At 36.0% G+C, this 22,330-nt stretch overlaps 1 protein-coding gene and 1 long non-coding RNA gene across 6 annotated transcripts in view; one reads left to right on the top strand and one right to left on the bottom strand.

The window, feature by feature from the left end:
- LOC142865782 (uncharacterized) overlaps positions 1-22,330 on the top strand; it is a 159,933-nt gene that overhangs the window by 128,428 nt on the left and 9,175 nt on the right. The window lies entirely within an intron of this gene.
- Positions 11,059-22,330, bottom strand: part of PWWP3B (PWWP domain containing 3B) — a 28,561-nt gene continuing 17,289 nt past the window's right edge. For 3 of the 4 annotated variants that reach the window (XM_075999080.1, XM_012787218.2, XM_075999079.1), the window contains exons 3-5: positions 19,907-20,039; positions 17,483-17,668; positions 11,059-15,648 (exon numbers count right to left, since the gene is read on the bottom strand). In XM_075999080.1, the coding sequence (XP_075855195.1) occupies positions 13,361-15,433 (2,073 nt within the window). In that variant the 5' untranslated portion in view covers positions 15,434-15,648; positions 17,483-17,668; positions 19,907-20,039 and the 3' untranslated portion in view covers positions 11,059-13,360. The remainder of the gene's footprint in view (positions 15,649-17,482; positions 17,669-19,906; positions 20,040-22,330) is intronic. The other variant, XM_075999078.1, reaches the window with a different exon arrangement.

Genomic DNA, 22,330 nt, shown 5'->3' with positions numbered 1-22,330 from the left:
TTGCCAGCATTAGCTATTGGCTGTCTTTTTTATAAAAGCCATTTTTAACTGGGGTGAGATGATATCTCATTGTAGTTTTGATTTGCATTTCTGTGATGACTAATAATGTTGAGCATGTTTTCATATATGGCTTCTTTTGAGAAATGTCTATTCAGATCCTTTGCCCATTTTTAATCAGATTATTTGATTTTTTCCTATTGAGTTGTTGGACTTTTTATATTATTCTGGTTATTAATCTCTTGTCAGATGGGCAGTTTGCAAATATTTTCTCCCATTATGTGGGTTGTCTCTTCATTTTGTTGATTGTTTCCTTTGCTGTGTAGAAGATTTTTAGCTTGATGTGATTCCATTTGTCTAGGAAGCCAAATTATCCTTGTTGCAGATGATATGCTCTGATATCTAGAGAAACTTAAAGTCACTACAAAAAATTATTAGAACTAATAAACAAATTCAGTAAAGTTGTAAAATACAAAATCAATGTACAAAAATTAGTGGGGCATTTCTATATGCCAAAAGTAAATAATCTGAAAAAGAAACCAAGAAAGTCATCCCATTTACAATAGCTACAAATAAAATAAAATACCCAGGAATAAACTTAGCCAAAGAAAAAGATCTCTATAATGAAAAGTATAAAACATTGATTAAAGAAATTGAAGAGGACACATAAAAATGGAAAGATAGTGCATGCTCATGGATTGGAAGAATTGATATTGTTTAAAATGTCCATACTACCTAAAGCAATCTAGAAATTCAATGCAATCCCTCTAAAAATACAGACATTCTTCAGACAAATAAAAAAAAGTCCTAAAATTTATATTGAACCACAAAAGATCTAGGATAGCCAAAGCCACCCTGGCCAAAAAGAACAAAACTGGAGGAATCACATTACCTGACTTCACATTATACTACAGAGCTGTAGTAACCAACACAGCATGCTATTGTCATAAAAACAGCTACATAGATCAAGTAACAAAATAGAGAACCCAGAAATAAATCCACACGTCTATAGTGAACTTATCTTCAACAAAGGTGCCAAGAACATACAGTGGGGGAAAGACTCTTCAACAAATGGTGCTTGGAAAACTGGATATCCATATGCAGAAGCAGGGAACTAGACTAGACCCTTATCTCTAGTCATATACAAAAATCAAATCAAAATGGATGAAAGAGTCAACTCTAAGACATGAAACTATGAAACTACTAAAAGAAAACATTGGGGAAACATTTCAGGACATTGGTCTGGGCAAGGAATTCTTGAGTAATACCTCTAAAGTATAGGCAATCATTGTGGTTTTAATTTGCATTTCCTTGACGATTGGTGATGTTGATCCTTTTTGCCATTTTATGTCTTCTTTTGAGAAATACCTATTCAGGTCCCTTGCCCATTTTTTACTTTATTTTTTTTTCTTGCTAATGAGTTTTTGGAGTTCCTTATATATTTTGGAAACTAACCTTTTATCAGATGTGTGGTTTGCAAATATTTTCTCCCAGTCTGTAGGTTGTCTCTTCACTCTGTTGATTGTTTTCTTTGTGGTGTATTCCTAGATTACTGAGTGTCGGAAATTGTCAAATGATTTTTCTGCATCAACAGATCATGTGTAGGTTTTTTCACCTTCATTCTATTAATGTAGAGTACTACATTAATTGATTTGTATATGTTGAATTATCTTTTAATTCTTAGGATAAACCCCACATGGTCATGGTATATAATCTTTTTAATTTGTTGCTGTATTCCGTTTGCTAGTGTCTTGTTGAGAATTTTTGCATCATTATTCATAAAAGATACTGGTCTATAGTTTTCTTTATATGTGTTTTTGGTCTGGGTTTAGGATCAGGCCTCATTTATCAGATCTGGACTCATAAAATGAGTAAAGAAGAGTTCCTTCCTCATATAATATTTTTAGAAGATTTTGAGAAGGATAGATTTTAATTCCTCTTTAAGTGTTTGCTATTCACCAGTGAAGCCATGTGGTCCTGAGTTTTTCCTTCTTGGAAGGGTTTTGATTGCTAATTAAATCTATTTATTCATAGGATTATTCATATTTTCTATTTTTCCTGAATCAGATTTGATAGTTTATTTCTAGAAATGTATTAATTTCATATAAATGATATTATTTGTTGAGATGCAATTATAGTATTTTCTTATTACTTTTCTTATTTCTGTAAGTTCAGTAGTGTACCCACTTTAATTCCTGGTTTTAGTAATTTTCATCTTCTCTTTTTGTTAGTCAGTCCCCATAAAGTTTTATCAGTCATTGGTGATCTTTTCAAATAATTGATTTTTGTTTTATTTTTTCTTTCTTCTTTCTATTGTTTTTCTAGTCTCTATTTTTTAAAATCTCTGTTGTAACTTTTATTATTTTCTTCCTTCTACTAGCTTTCAATTGAGTTTGCTCTTCTTTTTCTAGTTCTTTAAAACATGAAGTTAGATTATTGATCTGAGACTTTTCTTCTTTTTTAGTATAGGTAAATATAGCTATAATTTTCTCTGAGCCCTGCATTTGTTGCATGCTGAAAGTTTTGTTACATTGTTTTTTTTTCATTCATCTCAAGCTATTTTTTAATTACCCTTGTGATTTTTTTCTTTAACCCATTGGTTGTTTAAGAGTCCATTGTATCATTTCCACATATTTGTGGATTTTCCAGTTTTTCTTCTATTATTGCTTTCTGGTTATGTTTGTCTGTGGTCAAAAAACAAACTTTATATGATTTCAAACTTTTTACACTTATTGAGACTTGTTATGTGGCCTAGCATATGGTCTATCCTGAATAATGTTCCATGTATACTTGAAATGAATGTGTATTCTGCTGTAGTGGAGAGTTCTGTATATATCTGTTAGATCTTCTTGGTTTATAGTGTTGTTCAAGTTCTCCATTTCCTTATTGATCTCTCTAGTTCTATCCATTATTGGAAGTAGATTGTAGCTATTATTGTAGAACTATTTCTCCCTTCAATTCTGTCAATTTTTACTCATATATTTTTGGGCTTTGTTGTTAGCTATGTGTTTTTAATTGTTAGAAATACTTTTTATTCACCATGACCAAGTAGGATTTATTCCAGTTATGAAAAGCTGGTTTAAAATTTGTAAGTCAATTAATGTAATTATCACATCAATAAGCTAAAGAAGAAAAATCAGACAATCATATCAATAGAGTCACAAGATTATTTGACAAAATCCAATGTCCATTCATGACAAAAATTCTCAGCAAACTAGGAATAGAGGGGAACTCCTCAACTTGATAAATAATATGTACAAAAAAACCTATTGTTAACATCATACTTTTTTAAAACAGAAATTTTATTGTGTATATTTAGGGTATACAACATGACATTATAAGACATGTATATATATGTGTGTATATATATTTATTAGTAAATGGTTACTATCCTGGAACAAATATTCATCATCTCACAGTTTTCCATTCCCCATGCCTGTGGCAAGAGCGGCTATAATCTACTCATTTATCAAAAATTATGAATACAATACACTATTATTAACTATAGTCCTCATGTTGCACATTATATCTTTTGACTTGTCCATACTACATATTTTCTACTTTGTATCATTTGAGCTGCATCTCCCCATTTCTTCCCCACTTGACCTTGGTAACCACTGTTTTATTCTCTATCTCTACATATTTGACCTTTTAAGACACCGTTATATATGCTTGATCACCTGACTTTCTTATTGATATATAATGTCTTTGTCTCTTTTTAACAATTTTTAAAATCTAACATTGGTATAGACACTCCAGCTCTCTTTTGCTTACCCTCTCCAGGGTTTTTTGTTGTTGCTGTTGTGTATTATTGTTGTTTAGTGACATCATTTTTCTAATTTTGTAAAGAGTGTATTCCCTGTCATATGTGCTCACTGAAGTCTATGTTCCATTAGCCTGGGCTATCTAGGGATTTGACAGAGATTTCCTTAAATGCTTGAAGCCAATAAAAAAGAAAGGGAATAAAAGAAAGAAAAGAAAAGAAACCAACCTCTCCTGGTCTTTGTACATTGGCTCCGAGTTGGGCCACTCCTTCAACACTTAGACCATTAAAAACTCAGCCTTAATTTTTACTTCCTGCTAACATGGAGCTTTCAGTTCACCCAGAAGTGAACACTTGGGTCTTCTGAGGTCTTTTTTGAATGTGTGGTTAGCCTCAAGCATGTATGTTTCCTTCTAGAATCCCTGGTAGATGGGCCACTCCTTCAACACTTAGACCATTAAAAACTCAGCCTTAATTTTTACTTCCTGCTAACATGGAGCTTTCAGTTCACCCAGAAGTGAACACTTGGGTCTTCTGAGGTCTTTTTTGAATGTGTGGTTAGCCTCAAGCATGTATGTTTCCTTCTAGAATCCCTGGTAGAAATGGCGGCATATCAAAGCCCTTATTCCCCCCAAGTAGCTCCTTCTCCAGCTTCTTCCTTGCCAGGCTTTTTGGTTTGTCTGCTTTTTGCCCTGTTATTTCTTTCCCAAGGTGGTTGCTTGTATATGCTTTTAAATGCTTTTGACAAACACCACCAGGGAGGGTATTGAAGCATGAATAATGTTCTGAGGAAGGCAAAAAAAGGGCAAGGCCCTGAGTCAATCCTTCATGGAGCTTCCAGACAGGTCAAAACACAGAACCACAAGTTTTTGAAAATAAGGTCCATATTGCCTTTCTAGTACTAGCAAGCCTTTCCAGGGATGTGGACTGTCATCTCCATGGCCACCTCCGACCTGAGGAGTAGAGGATGATGGTAGGCAGATAAGTAAAAATGCTTCAATGTTCTCTTGCCAAAATTCAGCAGCTTCTTTCTTCTTTAAGGACTCCCTTGGTGGTGGCTGTGTGTGTGTGTATATGTGTGTACGTGTGTGTATTTACAGTTAAAAACACACAAATAAAATTTACCATGTTAACTAAGTGTATAGTTCAGTTGTGCTAAGTATATTCATATTGTTGTGAAATAGATCCCCAGAACTTTTTCACCTTGCCAAACTGAACCTCTGTACCTATTAAACACCCACACCCCTTTTCCCTCCCCCTAGCCACTGATAACCACCATTCCACTGTTCTATTAATTTGACTATGTAAATACCTAATTTAAGTGTAATTGTACAGTATTTAGTCTTTGCGTGACTGGCTTCTTTCACTTAGCATAATGCCCTCAAGTTTCATCTGTGTTGTAGCATGAGAGAGTATTTCCTTCCTGCTGTGGTTTGGATATGGCTTTTTTGTCCTCACCAAATTTTAGGTTGAAATTTTATCCCCAGCATGGCCATGTTGGGAGGTGGGCCATAGAGGAAGGTGTTCGGTAGATCTCTCATGAATGGCTTGGTGCCATTCTCAGTAGTGAGTTCTCACTCTGTGATGAGACTGGATTGGTTCTTGGGGGAATGGATTAATTCCCTAGGAGGGGTTTTTAAATGTATAAAGCCAGGATGCCCCTTGAGTTAGAAAACATTTTGCATGTGATCATTCCCCTTTGACTTTTTCCACCATGTTTTGATGCAGAACAAAAGCCTTCACCAAAAGCCAAGCAGAGGCCAGTGCCATGCTGCATCTATAGCCTGCAGAAAATGAGCCAAATAAACGTCTTTAGTTTACAAACAACCCAGCATCAGGTATTCTGTTATGGCAACACAAAATGCATTAATAACATTTCCCTTTTAAGGCTTAATAATATTTCATTTTGCATATATGTCACATTTTGTTTATTCATCCATCCATAAACATCTGGATTGCCATTGTCTGTTTTTGATTAGATCCAGAGTCCCCAAAAATGTTGATTCTGACAGTTTTTGCCAGCATATTCATTGCTTCAGTGGATTGACAGATCCTTGGAGTTCCCTACTCCATAATTTCAGTGACTCCATTCCAATATTTTTTAACTTCTATATCACCCTTTGAAATCAACATTGTAAGTGTGTATAATGTATTGCAATTTTTATTTGCAATTGTCTTGGTTGAGAGCCTGTCTCCCTCTTAAAACATTAACTTACTAACTGAAAGGAAAATGGATAATCACCCATCCAACAGGCAATACAATATAATTTTTATTAAGGGACCTTCTGTAAAGTGAAGAGGAAATCAGGAAATAGGTCTCATTGTCCCCATAAATCCAGGAAGATATACCTTTAGTGACCAAGTCATTACTGTGAAAAAATACATGTAAATGCCATCAGAAATGTGGTACAGTTGACTCGCCCTAAAAATAAAATTAATCAGGTCCAGGTTAAGCAGTTAGCATTTATTTTCACATTAAGTTTTTAAAATAAATTAGATTTTCTAACATCTATTCTTATAAAAATCTTGTTTCAAGTTAGCATAAACAATTCATTGACTTCAGATTTTAACTCCTAATTGTGTATTTTTAATATTTGGAAAATGATCATATTTAGCCAAATAAAAGCTTAGAAAAAGCTAGAAAGTGACCTATTTCCAAATTCCCAGATTCTGGTCCATCTACTTCTTCTAGCAGTTTGTAATACTTACCAGTCAGCATTTATATTGTTGGAAACAATTGGAACTATTCTGTGAAAAAGCCAGATGATAAAGCTTGCTTGGTTGAAAGACTATGTATTTGGAGATAAAAGACTCAGAACAAAGTGCTTGCTTTTATACAGTTTATATCAAACTAGTTGGGCTCTTAAGCAGTCATCCTGGACTCTCCTCCTCGGTCTAGACTCAAGTGACCAGACTGTGAACACAGTGACTCTAGCTGCCTTCCACATGGGAGCAGATGGCTATATTAACAGAATCCCATCACTGTAAGTTAAGAAGACAGACAAAAAAGCCTGTCTGCTTTATGAAACTATTCAATCACTGAAGAATGGATACTCCCATAAATGGAATTTCAGGAAAGTGTGGAGTGAAACATTTTGCTCAAGGCTGCCAGAATGATTATTCCTGGCTGAGATTTTACTCACACACATATAGACTGCATACAGATAATGCATCAACTTTATCTTTTAATTGCAAATTGTTTTCTTGCAAAATCAATTGAAGTTAGTGATAATACATAAGAAAGTTTCTCTGTCATTGCTTTGATGTTTCAAAGCTATTTTTCCAAAAGTAAATAGGCATAATAGGGGAAATTTGGGAATTATGTTAAGAAGAAATCCAACAATTTATATCAATGAAGCAACAGAGAAAGAAAAACTCAATTGATATTTCTCAAAAAATATATATTGAAATTTTAAAATTATTATGCATCAGTATCCGACACCATTGCTTTTTCATGTAGAAAAATAATGTGAATTCTATATTAAAATATCAACTGCATTTGAAAGAAATATTTAAAAAATGGTATTGTCCTTAAAAATATTTGAGGACTCGGTCCATTTCATTTATTAAATGTGTGTGCATAGTGTTGTTGATAGTATTTTATTATCCTTTTCATGTTCCTGGGATTATTAGTTATGTCTCCTTTTTTATTTCTGATATTGGTATTTTGTGTCTTCTCCCTCTTTCTCTCCTTTTCTTGGTTACCCTGGCTAATGTTTTATTAAACTCATTGACCTTTTCAAAGAACCAGCTTTAGGTTTCATTGATTTACTCTATTGTTTTCCTGTTTTCAGCTTTGTTGATTTCTGCTCTAATATTTATTTTCTTTCCTTTGCTGGTTTTATATCTAATGTGCTCTTCTTTCTCTAGTTTCCTAAGGTTAAAACTTAGGTTATTGATTCTAGCTGTAGGAATCAATAGAAGTGTGTGTACTTCTTATTCAGAACTGGAAAAATTAGTAACTTTTAATAGTTTTCATTTATGAATGTTTAAAATGTTTAATATATTACTGATACAGTGGTACCTACTTATATTTTATAAAATATATACATAATTATTGCTGTTTGTCTTAACCTGAGTGTGCATAAAAGAGAACCTGATACAAGGGTTTCCATGTGAATAGATTATTGGTAAGTGGTTTCAGTGAGTCAGAGGGAGGAAAATGAGTGGTGAAATAAGGAAGGAAGAAAAGTCAAACAAGGATGTGTTATTAAATTGGACACCATTATAGGCAAGTGGTGCTTGATCATATGGGATTAAAGTTGGTTTCCATTTTTGTTAGGATGAATAACTACCACTTCCAAGATAGAATGGGTGCAGTACATTCAACATGAAATCAAGTAGCTGGATGGTGTCCTTGAAGGACAGTGCATAGTTGAGGGCACAGCATCAGATGTGGCTCTTGGGAAGTTATACATTTAGCAGTGGCAGTAGCTTGATCACCTTTGGCAAGAGAGAATCAATGCTGTTGAGCTCATGCTTAGGCTCTATCCCTGCCACTATCACAATTCATGGAGCCATGTGCTAGAGCTAAGATAATTGAGGAGAGAAGCTGTTTGACATCCATGGCATGAGTTATCAGATCCACTTGGTTGTTCAGCATCTTCTCTACAGTCAATTCTCTTGTATAGCCATTAAGATGACATTCAGAGATGCACATGATTTATTTTCATGCCCATAGTTCCATCCACATGCCTCTTATCCAGACTTTCTTTCATTTTTCCTTTTTATTTCAGCATATTATGGGGGTACAAATGTTTAGGTTATGTATATTGCCCTTGCCCCACCCAAGTCAGAGCTTCAAGCATGTCCATCCCTCAGACAGTGTGCATAGCACTCATTAGGTGTGTATATACCCATCCCCTCCTCCCCCATCTGCCTGACACCCGATGAATGTTATCGCTATATGTGTACTTAAGTGTTGATCAGTTAAAACCAATTTGATGGTGAGTACATGTTATCCAGACTTTCTTATCTTCAATTTCCAATCCGCCTCCTTCCAAGAGTCCTGACATGCCAGCCGAGTTACTCTCTATAGTCCAGGAAACAACCTTAGGCCAGTACTCCCTCTATACAAAGTGAAGTAGCAGGTATACTGTGCACAACTCTGCCAACTGGGAGTTTCCCTTTCAACACTATTCTTCAGGGCTGCTCCAACCGGGGCTGAAGTGTAGCAGCAGCCCATTTACAGCTATCATCAACATTTAATGCTGACATCTGTGCACCGGGCTTGATATTTTCATCTTCCATTACTTGGTCATAGATCACCTCCTACCCCAGAAGGCCATACGAGTATTTTGAGAGAGGGGCATCATTGCAACAATGGTCAATGCCATGGGGAGTTTGTGTAATATACTGATTTATTTGTGCCTTCTCAGGCTGGATCTTGAATATAGCATTTCCATCATGGGGTGGACTGCTGTTGAGCCTGCCAGATGTTATCACTTGGTGAATTTTAATGTACAACTTATTATGGGCAGCCCTGTTATATATAGTCACTTGCTGTCTCTTGGTTAGGTACTCTATATCTAATAAACCTTAATAGCATACAATGAGCTGTTTTTTAAAATGGCTGTTTCAAAGTTTACAGCAGATATGGCTTTTCTTCAGAACCTTAAAATTCCGTGCTATTAAATCCTATATAATGACTTTGATGTGACTATATACTGCATCCTTATCTACTATAGATACCTTAAGAACTACCAGATATGCTTAGTCATATGGCCTGAGTAGCAGGGCAACTTATAGTGCAGATCTGCAAACTTGGTGGGGGACCATCATTCTCCACTGCAGCTGCTAACATCAGACTTTGGCTTGCCAGGTTACATCTTTTCTTTTTGTACAAAAGAAGTAATACACCAGTCAGCTGTCCATACATCTAGTACTAGAATACTACTATCTATAAGGCAGTGCCACAGATTTCTGTGAGTTAAATTAGCCAGATTCCACTCTAATCCTGTTTTCCTTTATGGTAATGATACCTACTCTGCCCCTGAGGTTTTGTGCCATCACTTAGGCTCTACCACTTTGGAATCTTATCATCCCCATTGCAGCATACTTTACTCCCAACGATGTTTTGCAGAGGAGAGCAATGATCTTCTCAAAGATGTCAGTGTTCTTCTTTACCAACACATTCCTTATTATTGTAGTGTCTTCTCTGCCCTCCCAGGGAAAATAGTTCAGAGACAGTTCTTCTTGTCTGACACAATAAATCATTTCTAATGTCCCTACTCCCTTTGGCCTCCTCACTAATTCCCTCAGTATTCTGGCAAGGATGTGCTAGTGGGGCTGTTGTCCAAACTTAAAGGTGCCACCCTAGCAGCATATTAGGCCAGCTCCAGGTCATTGACCTCTGAGTCTTGGGTGTGTGATTCCATGTCAATAAATTCTCCCCTATATTCACTTATATTCTGCTTCCTTTCCTTGCTAGTCTGACATCCTCAAAATCCATTCTAACATATATTACCTAATTAATGCTAGTATATATTAGCTAGTTCCTGTAGTTCCTTTGGAATATAAGGTATTTTACACCAACTTAGAGATTGTATCTTGCTCCTATCGTGATACCTTACCCTTGTCATGAGTTGGAAGCAATAAAATTGTTAGTGCTGCTTGCTGAGTAAGACAAGTAACTTCTTTTGAAGTAGTTGCTTTAGATGAGGTTATTGCCTTGTCTCTGGAAACAGGGAGGCTGCTCTCCAATAGCATGGGTTTAGGGGGCTACTACTGTCAGGCTGAGAGTTCAGGGAATTGTAGGTATTCAAGATTTTCACACTCATCACCACTTTAGATCTGAGGGTTCTAGTTTTCCCTTGTCAGGTGATATTATTCTGATATATAGATATATATTAGAGGTATAACCATATATATATACTTATAAAGAGAGAGAGATGGGAGGGGGGAGAGAGAGAGAGAGAGAGATAAAGAGACAGAGAGACAGAGACAGATAAAGACAGACAGGAGAGAGAGACCTCTAAATATTGTGCATGCAGTCTCTAGGCCTGATTAGAATCTGGGCCTGGCATTTAGCAGCCTGCCTTATAACTAGAGATGATGTCTCCTTAATCCAATGGATTAGAGTGGATGACAAGTCATGCTTTACTATCAGAAACAAACGTATGTTAGAGATCCAGCATAGGGCAATCTTAGAGCCTGCTTTAATAGCCACTTAGGCTGGAAAGTATCTGAATCCACACTGAGTTGGAAGGCAAACTCATCATCCACTTTCACACTCCAAATGCCATTCAATGACCCATTCAAAGAGGAGAAGAGATGCATGTCTGAGGCACACCTCCCTGACTTCAAAATATGCCACAAGATAAATAACATCTCAAGAGGGATCAGGTGTCCAATCTTTACCCCAGACCAAACAGATATCAAGGAACTCACAAATGTGAGGAAACCTGGGGCTCTGGTTTTCAAATTCAGGCAGTCAGTTCAGAAGGTTAATAAATATTTCTCACCATGATGATGTAGTACATCCTGGTCATCTTGGAAATTAAATTGTCATCTGGGTCACAGGAGTAACATCTCCTTTCTATGGCACCTGAAATCTATCCCCAGAACAGAGCTTTAAACCATACATCACTTGCTCTCCTGACTCACAATGTTATCTATGAATGAATGAATGAATGAGGCAATAAAGAAAATATTAAAACCAGGAGATAGAGATAGCTCCACTGAGAAAAACCAAAGGTGGGTGATATATTGGAATTAGAGGGACACAGTATTATAAATATAGTGTGTTTCCCAGGGTATAAAGTCCACATGTAGTATGATGATGGTCTGTGTCAGTTTCTTCTTGGGGCCATGAAGAAGGTGTATGGATTCTGTATGTCTGAGAAGTACTTGTCTTTTAGAGGCAGGGTCCAGAAAAGATTTTGTAGCATATGCAGCTTATGAAATTTGGTAGACTTTCATTTAAAATAATGCAAAATCAACCATGAAAGTGAGTCTTTATTTAGAACGATAAGACAATTTTTAACAAGTGTTAAAGTGATGAGAACTGCAATAAGCAAAGATTCCAAACAAATTATATATATATACACATATATGTGTGTATATATTTTTAAATTTACAATAACATCACTTATGTAGCTACAATCTGAAGTATGATGAACTGAACATCCAAATGAAGGACATGATGGTTTTATACTGCAAAGCAAAACACCAAACTTTTGTAAATTTTACATAAACATGTAGCCATGTGAACACATAACAAGAGCCCAAGAGTGATAGTTGTCTCACTCTAAGAGGTTTTTTATGCAGTTTCATCTTAAGCCTTTAGCCTTTTTTCACATGAAGTTTTTAAAATTAACTTTTCTAACATTCTCACAAAAAATTTGCTGTGAGTTAGAATAAACCACTAATTGGCTTCAGACTTTAACTATATATATTTAACCATATTCAGATTAATGTGACCTATTGTCACATTTAGCCAAATGAAGGCTTTTTCTGTGACCTATTTTCAAATCCCCAGATTCTGGTCCATCTACTCCTTCCAGCACCTTGGAATGACTTACCAGCAGTCATCATTTATATTACTGGAAACAATTGGAACTATTCTACGAATAAGCCAGATGATAATGCTTGCTTGGTTTAAGACAAATGACTATATATTTGGAGATAAGAGACTCAGAAGAAAGTGCTTACTTTTTCTACAGTTTACATCAAACTATAATAGATGGGCTCTTAAGCAGTCAGCCTGGACTCATAGGCCTAGAGTGGCCAGACTATGAATACAATGACTATAGCTGCCTTCCACACATGATTAGACAGCTATATTAAGAAGATCTACTCACTGTTAGTTATGAAGACAGCCAGAAGCCTGTTTTAAGAAACTATTTAGCTATTGAAGGATACAAACTTCCAAAAATGGAATTTCAAGAAAGTGTAGAATGAACAATCCTGTTCAAGGCTGCCAAAATTATTTTCTGCATGCTAAGATGTTGTTTGCATACATATAGGTAACATGCAGATAGATAATCCATTTACTTTATTTTTGTATTTCAGGTTATGTTATTGCAAAAGCAATTATAGTTAGTTATACTATATAGCAAAGCATATCTATCTTTGGTTCTATGTCGCAGAGATTTTTTTCCAAAAATAAATAGCCATGGCAGGAAAAATAATTCAGCTATCTTAAGAGAAAACCCAACATTTTATAAAAATTAAGCAAAAAAATATAATCAATGTTTCTTTTAGACTTTTTTCTAATTATCTTGCTTAATATCTAGTACCAGTGCAATTTTAATATTAAAATAATTGTGCCCAGTGTATTTAACTATACAGCACAGACACAGATATGTCATAAAACAAAATAGTACTTTCTCTTAAAAGTCATGTAGGAATCATGCATTCTAAAAAGGTATGGGAAAGCAGAACTGCTGAAACATGTTGACAAAATTGACTTTAAAGAAGCGCAAGAAAAGGAAATAAAGATGTAATGATACCCACAGATCCTAGAGATCTCAAAATAATTGAACACGTTACCTAAAGCCCTTTTTCAAAAATATTTACATGTTAGAGAGAACCTTTCAGAGATTTTTTTAAAACTAATATCTTCGAAAGCTCCCTGTTATGGTTTGACTCTCAGGAAATTTAATGAGCTTCATTTGTTAATGGTTTCCGTCTCTTTTCGAATATGATTTTTGCATCAAATAATTCTCTTTCCCTGTAGCCTAAAGATGGTCCTTTTAGATACTTGGCTTCAGCTGCCTCGTAATCTAACCCATCAACAGCAGAAATTGAACAAATAATTGCTTCTGGCAGAAGAACTTCCAGGATAAACTTAATTTTATCATCTTTTATCAGAGTGAGCATTCTTTCATCTATTTGTTTGTAGACTTCTTGTAAATACTTCACCACCTCATCCAGCTGATCTTCATCCTCAAAATATGTTTCAATACAGGGCATGAACCTGTTTGCATTCAAAAATGATTTCAGCCATCTGGATCCTTTTGTGCCTTTTAAAATAGCCATAAGATGGTTCTCTGTTCCCTTTGCATTCACGATGAAGTCCACTAGGTTCTTGTTGGCTCGGTCCCGAGCAGCCTTCATCCGGTCAGGGAGAATTTTCTGGAAGGACATTTTCTTGGCCTGGGATGTCACAACCATGGATTCCCCAATATCCTCGTTTTGGAGCCTTGGAAACCTGTTCCTGAAGGTATCTTGTTTGATTACTTTCCTAATCGGATAACTAATGTCAGCAGCATAATACTCAAGGAAAGAGCCTGAAAAAGAGCCACAACCTAGTCTAACTCTGTAGTCACAAATCAGTGAAATGCACCAGTCAATACTTTCACTGTACTCCTCCCTGGCTTTATCCACTAGTGTTTGTTTTTCTTTACAATCAAATTTCTTTAATCTTCTAAAAGTTACTCTAATGCCTTTCTTTTGAGGATTCATGTTTGCCTCAACAAAAAGTATACTTGCTTTCTTTTCTTTTCGTCTGATGCTTTTTACCACTGCTGGCCAAAATGGGTATTTTTGATATTTAAACCAGACTATCATTCCTGTATCAAATGAACGTGGCTCATAATGCAAAATGAAGCGTGGAAGTTCTTCATCTTCGTCGTTGTCATCTAGCAAGGAAGTATTAACAGGATCTAGAGGCAATGATTTGTCAGAAGCTTGAACTTCTTCCTCAAAATCCACTCTCTGAAGATTTCTTTCATTATTTGCAAGAAGTGAATAATCCAAGACAGGATTAGAGGCACTAAAAGAAGGCTGACTTTCCCGCGAACAACCCTCAGTGGATGTCGCAGCACCCATCTCTGATTCTACAGAAGGTTGATTCTCACTGGCATCAAAGCATGAATTTGAGGGACCCTCTCCAGGATCGTCAACATTCTCTGAGAGGACAGAGCATTCAGAGGAAACAGTTATGGTCTCTGGGCAGATAGCTTGTGTCTCCTCTTTCAAAACTTTGGGCGTAATGAGGATATCTGATGGCAAAGATGGAACAAACTTTTCATCTTTAACATAGGTATCCTCATCTTTGACTGTAGAGTGCACAGACACAACTGTTGAGATACTAGCCTTTTTCTTGTCCTCTTTTTCATCATCATAATCTGAAAATGAAGGGAAAGTCTGGCACCAGCTATACTTTGGTGATGACTTTGTCTCAATTTCACTTGGGATACTACCAATGGTTGTGTGCATCTGTGATTTGTCATCATACAGGGAATCATCGCTCTCTGAAGATATCAATAGGTATGGTGAGTTTTCACTCTCTTCAAGATACTTTGGTAAGTCCCCTTCATGCTTTCGATACTTTTTACGAGGGGGTGAATCAGACAGTTTTTGTGGTGTATTTTGAAACACTATACTGGTCTTCTCTTCATCTGAAATGCTAGATTCACTCAAATTTTTTCTCTCATTCAGAATATCCAGTGCTACTTTTAGAGATCTTCCATAGGCCGTTTCCTCTGCAGGTGGAGCACTGACCTCTGACTGTACTGCTAGTGAGGAGGCAATAGCTTCAATTTGAGATTTATTTAGGATCTTTGTTTCTGTGCTGTCCACTGTAATTTTTTCATCTAGTGAGAGTATTTGAACTTCTAGGGAAAATGCCTTCTTTCTCTTACTGTTTGATGAAGTTTCAGATCTGGACAAAACTTTTGCTGGCCATAACTGGTCTTTCCAATTGCAGAGGACATACTCGGCATCCATTGTGATTTAGATTTGTGTGCCAAGGGTTATTATCAGAGGTTGAGGTGGCTAGCTGTTCTTGTCACTGCTAAAGGAAGTCCTACCAAAATCAATACTTTTACCAAAGCCCCTTTTATCTTAGAACTACAAAGGTTTTACAGTTCGTGTGGTCTGTTCTCCTCCACTTCAATTTCCAAGGATGCTTGAGTGCGTTGTATGAATAATACTGGAGGATACTGAGACAGGGAAAAGGAAAAGAAGAAAAGTATCAGCAAATAAAATTATTTTGCCAAAGTAAAAGGTGAGCAATTGCAAATAGAGAAGAGATAAAAGAAAGAACAATGCCCAGTGGGACATCAAACAGAGGGTGAAAATGTAGCATAATGTAAAAGGGGCATAAAAATTGGAAAAGTCATTTTAAAATACCTCAAATTCAAGAACTTGCCCTTATGATTGTACATGCTTATTAAGGAGTGAATGTGTGTATATAGTGGCAGAGGTGGGAGAGCTTATGGTGGTGTGTCAGGAATTCTATTTATCTTATTAGATACTTTGGTACTATTGTGCCTCCAAACTTAGGATGTATTAGAATCATCTGAAAGACTTTTTAGATTTCTAGACCCTATACTGAGAGTTTTGTTCAGAAGGTTTGGATTAAATTCACAATTTTATATTTCTAAAAAGTTCTTAAGTGATTCTAACGCTACAATTCCAAAGAACTTTTTGAGAAGCAATGTTCTAGCTGAACACACAGTAATTTTTAAACTGCAAGAGCAAGATTACATTTCTAATGATATATGTCCAAGAACTTTTTGAGAAGCAGTGTTCTAGCTGAACACACAGCTTTATAATTTTTAAGCTGCAATTTTTAGCTTGGCCAAATTATTCTGGGTGAAGTGCTTTGTTCACCCAAAGCAGGCAGACAAAGACAAAAGGGTCTCTATCTCCTGGACCCAGAAACAATACAATGACCTTTTCAAATGCCTAGGCTTAGAAGATAGAGATTCAAAATGGCTGCCATGACCACTTATTGTATAGTGTAGTCATCAAGGATTGGAGAGTCTGGCCATTGGCTGGAACCTCAGGTAAACACCTGAATAGCTTCTTGCATGATTTCTTCATAATGGTTTAACACATGAGATCCTTTCCCAAAACCAAAAGTTATGACTTTTAATTATAAAATGTCATGGGTGTAGAACAGGAAACAAAATGAATTATACCACCAATTCTCAACCTAACATGATTTTAATATGAAATGTGGCTTTTTTGTTTGTTTTTTAAATTTAAATTTTGTTTTATTTCAGCATATTACTAAGGTACAAATGTTTAGGTTATGTATATTGCCTTTGCCCCACTTGAGTCAGAGCTCCAAGCGTGTCTATCCCCCAGACGGTGCACACCACACCCATTAGGTGTGTATGTACCCATCCCCTCCTCCCCACTCCCATCTGCCTGACACTCAATGAACGTTATTTCTATATGTGCACATAATTGTTGATTAGTTAATACAAATTTGATGGTGAGTACATATGGTGCTTATTTTTCCATTCTTGTGATACTTCACTTAGTAGAATGGGTTCCAGCTCTACCCAGGATAATACAAGATGTGCTAGATCACCATTGTTTTTTGTAGCTGAGTAGAACTCCATGGTATACATATACCACATTTTATTAATCCACTCACAGCCTTTATCAAAAAGTCCCAAAACAATAAATGTTGGTATGGATTTGGAGAGATAAGAACACTCATACACTGCTGGTGGGACTGCAAACTAGTTCAACCTCTGTGGAAATTAATATGGAGATACCTCAAAGAGCTACAAGTAGAACTATCATTTGATCTAGCAATCCCATTACTAGGCATCTACCCAAAAGAACAAAAGACATTCTATAAAAAAGACATCTGCACTAGAATGTTTACAGCAGTACAATTCACAATTGCAAAGATGTGGAAATGTGGCTTTTAATTTAAAATGCCATGGCTGCAGAACAGGAAGCAGAATATATTATTCTACAAGTTCATAAAATATTTTTAACATGAAATGTTTTGTGAAATGGGAAGAGTCTTACCCACTGTCATGTGGATCCTAGAAGGTCTGGCCCTATGATCCAGCTGTCTTGATTCTCACTCCAACTGCTTGTCCAGAAGGGCCTTTATTCTGCTTGGCACTTCTGTGGTTGCACTGCCTTTCTGAGGCTAACCTGGCATCACATGCAGATTGTCCAGGTCACGTGCATCTCTGATATTAACCTAGGCTGTCCAAAAGGAAGACAGAGAATCAAATCAACTAAATGGAAAAGGTGTAAAGAAATTTCCCTACCAAATCTCTAACAGGCATGTCATTCTGAAACACATAAATGAGGCAAAATCTCATCTGGGATGTAGATGCCATGTATATATTCCTTCATGTTCTTATAGTATGAAATGCTATCTGGGACAGGGTTCTGTCATTTTTTTTATGTTGATATCATCTCTCAGGAAAAGCATGAGGTGGATTAAGAGACAGGAGAGAAGGAAGTTGCAATTGCCTTGAATCTACTATGAGCCAGACTTTTAGATTTTTCTGTTCGAATCCTCACATCAGTCATTACACAGATTCTTTTTCTTCTTTACACATACATTTTTTTTCAATGCAATTGTAGTTACAGTATACATGTTGTCTCATAGTCTACTGATACAAAATAGTTTCACTGCTTTGTTTGCCTGCTTCATAAAAATGGTCGCCTGAAGAAAATTTAGGAAATCTGGCAAGTGCCATCTTGTGATGACAACCAGAACTGCAGCCTACCTATGAGTGAGTGAGGCAAGACCTCAATTACTACCAGGTCCTTTTTATGGGAGAAAGATGGGAACTAGATCTAGACAGCCAGAAGCCTACTCAGGCTTCTAGATTTTCTATGCTAGGTTTAAGGGTTTTGTTCTGTGGGATTATAATTGGACCATAATGTCTTCAACTACAATATTTCTGATTATGAAAACATCTATAAGCTTATTAAAACTTAAGATGCAGAGAAACATGCAAAAGAAAGAACTCTATACAAATAATCACTATGAATATTTTCTATATATATTTCCAGAATTTTTTATATATAGATGGTTGTATATTATTTGAAACCAGCTTCAGACCCCACTCAAGAGCATGGCTTGTACATCATTCTACATAAATATTTTCCACACAATTTTTTATAAATTAAATGAGGTTTTCCCCAGGTGTGTAACATTGTGTCTCAATATTTCCCTGAATATGTAAAAAAATAAACAGGTATATATTAATATATTTTTAAAAAATAGAAAAGAGTAAAGCCAGCCCTGTCTCTCCAACTATACAAAGAATCCTGTTAATACTTTTGCAGATGTTTTTTTCCAGATTTAGTTGTATATACTGTGGTAACATATATAGGTGTACTAACATGCATATTTATTCTTAAGTGAGATCATATGATATCTTCTATTCTATAATTTTCTTTTTTCACCTTATACTATTTCTCAGACATTTTCAAATCACTACATCTAGAGGTTCATGTTTCTATTTGCCAGATACATTGTATTTCATTGTATGGATATATCATGTCATGTAATATTTTAAAAACTGCTTATGGACATAAACCAAATCATCTGTCTCACTCTTAAACTTAGGTAATGTAGAAAAATGGTTCTTTCTGATTGCGGCGCTATCTTTTGCCTGAAAGAATGAAATGCAAGGAAGACATATGCAGGGCTGTAGCTGACAGAGCAAACAGGCTACCCATTTGATCAGGTCTAGGAAAATTTCCACTATCATCAAAAGACAAGGGGGGCATGGGAACATGTCTGTGTGTTTATATATTTGAAACAAAATGGGTATGCTGTTTTAGCTTCATTTTTCTGTCATGACTGAAAAAATAATCATTAGGAAATCTACTATAAAGATGCAAATAGGTTTAAAAAGTAACCTGACCACACAGAAGTGCTGAATGTTAACAAGGGAGTTTATTTTCTTCCAGATTTTTTTCTAATCATATATATACATGCATATATTATGTGCGAGTAACTTCACTCAACTACACATTTGATCCCTTCTCCATGCTCATATACATGTGACACATACATAGTCTCTCTATGTATCATTCAACATACAGGAGTATTCTCTCCATGCTGTCAAATACTTCTAACAGTTATTTTGCTGTGTAATTTAATAGATGCTTACAAACTCAAGCAACAGAATGTCTAGCCATATAAACATGGAATGCCAAGTCAATAAATTAGCATAAACAGCCATGCTACACTGAAGCCTTAATATAGAGGCTGTAATCTGATCACCCCTTCTCCTGTGGACTTATAAAGCATTGGAAGATACAAAAATTCCAGAGGATTAATTCCTTTAAAATGCCAGCAATTCTCTCAAAAGCACACACTGTTCCCACCACTCCAAGACCATATCCCTATTTGTCTCATCTGTACTATAAAGCTCTGAGAAGTCACTAGAAAATAACTAGCTTTATGACAGCCATTACCTTGAAGCTTCTTGTCAGCTGCAGTCTGGTGAAAGGCAGCTCCTCCTCCAAGACTGGCCAGGCACAGCTCCCTTCCAAGGGACTCAGAGGAGGCTCCACCCCCTGGCTGTGATGAAGAGCAGAAGGCCCCTCCCTGAATTAGAGGAGGGGGAATTGTCAAGAGAAACCGCTGAAGTGTTGAAGTCTAGGGATGTTCTTTTTTAAAAGAACTTTAAAGTGAAATAGCAACAAGTGTGTTTAGTTTCCATTCAAACCCTCAGGGTACGTGATTGCTTGAAGAAAAGAGGTGGCAAATCACTTTATCATATAATAAAAAAAAACAGTTAAAAATACTTTTATATATTTTTTTTCTTCCCTTCTCTGGCATCTTACCTCTACAGCTGAATTTAAAACCCAACTGGTCAAGCTCTGTTAAAGTGGACCACTAAGGATACTGACTGAGATTGCATCAAAATTGTACGTTATTTGAGGGAGAATTTGCTTTATAATTTTTTGTTTGTTTGCTTACAGGACATGGTTCATCTGTCCTTTTATTCCATTCTCTTAAACTCTTCAGGAAAGTTTTAGAGATTTCTTCACATACGTGGTTATTTCTGACTAGTGACTGAAAGTAATTGGTTTGGCAGGAAAGTACCCGTTTCATATACCCTTATCAATAATTGGCAATTCCTTCTTCTTATCTTTTGTTGTTTTTCACTTGGGCAACTTAATGTGAGGGGAATTGATTTTTGAAATTTTGCATGTCTTTATTTGTACATATGAGTACATTTTGCACATTCTCTTTATTAAAATGCTGTGTTAAATTTAGATTCCTGATTTCACTAAGCAAACGAAATTTAAGTATCATTAGTGATAATTTTTGGAAATGAAGTAGTTTATTTGGCCTCTGTATCATATAATATGTAGCACTACTCCATATAATTTTTAAAAATCTACCTTTATATAAGCATTAATATCAGAATAATAAATACAAATAAATTAATGAATATCATTTCTAGGCTAATGTATTACTGGGGACTCTAACAATTAGAATATGTAATGCTTTGTGCTATGAACATCCCCTAAATCTCAGAAGTTCAATCCCTAAAAATTTTATTTTGCTTATGTTAAAGTTCAATGAAGGTCATCATGTGCTCAGAAAGGGGCAGAGTTCTCGATTCCAAGCAGTCATTAAGGGACCCAACCTTCTTCCATCCTGTCTATGGCTCTACTATCTTCTTGGGCCCTGAAGTCCTTTACAGCATTATTTGCATCTAGCTAGTAGTCTAAAGAAGAGGGAGGATAAAAAGTCCTGTGGAAGGTTTTAGGGGCCAGGTCTGGCAAACACCACTTACGGCCACAGTACACTAACCAGAACTCAGGCATGGAGCCCCAACTGCCATAGAGCCTGGGGAATGTAGTATCTCTATGACCCCAGGAGGACAATGAAACACTTTGATGAACATGTAGCATTCTTTCCACCACAGGAAGTTTTCCCTTTCAATCTTTTATAGACTACTGTTATTTGTTTAATGTTTTTTTACAACCTTGCATCATATTTATAATGAATGGGACAGGAACTTCTAGTCGACCACCTGAAATCCACTCTTTGCATTCTTCCTTGTTAGCAGAACCCCAGTTGTATTCAGGGTGGCAGTGTGAGCTCCTAAAATATTACTTTTCCCAGATTCCCTCACTGTAAGCCATGGTCATGTGATTGGAATTTCTTGCCAAAGAATGCAAGCAGAAACTGCTATAAAGATTCTACAGAAGTCTATTACCCAATTATATGAAATGACAGTGATCTAGCACCTCTTATATTTTCCTGGATCGAGCTTGAGCCCATTATCCGAAGTGAGGTAACACAAGATCGGAAGAATAGGCTCCACTTGTACTCGCCATCAAATTGGTACTGACTGATTAACACTATGGTGCTCACATGGAAGTAATATTCTCGAGGGATGGGGGATTGAGGGGGTAATCTCACAACTAAAGGACACGGTGAGCATTGTAGAGGGGAAGGGCATGCCTCTAACCCTTGATAGGGATAGACAAAGACATAAAATGTAACCAAAATGTTTGTGCCCTAATAATTCCCTGAAATAAAAAAAAAAAAAACTGAAATGTCATTAAAAAATGGGGGAAAGTCTCACTCTAACCCCTATTTTTTCCTTTTCCCACAATTACAAATGTAATCAGTTTCCTGGGTAAATGCCCCAAAATATTTCATAAATATATAAGCCAATACAAATATATATGTATATAGTTTTTTCTTTCTTGAACCTTTTCACACAAATGATAGCATATTATGACCATTTGCTGAACCATGCTTTTTTTTAACTTAATAAGTCTTAGTGTTCTTTCCACAATCAATACATAAATAGCTTTCCTTTCTTTTTTACAGCTGCATAGTATGTCAATGTATCATAAATTTACTTAACCAGA

The sequence above is a fragment of the Microcebus murinus genome, chromosome X (genome assembly GCF_040939455.1).
Source record: "Microcebus murinus isolate Inina chromosome X, M.murinus_Inina_mat1.0, whole genome shotgun sequence".
Lineage (NCBI taxonomy): Eukaryota > Metazoa > Chordata > Mammalia > Primates > Cheirogaleidae > Microcebus > Microcebus murinus.
This window is presented reverse-complemented; position numbering and strand designations above follow the sequence as displayed.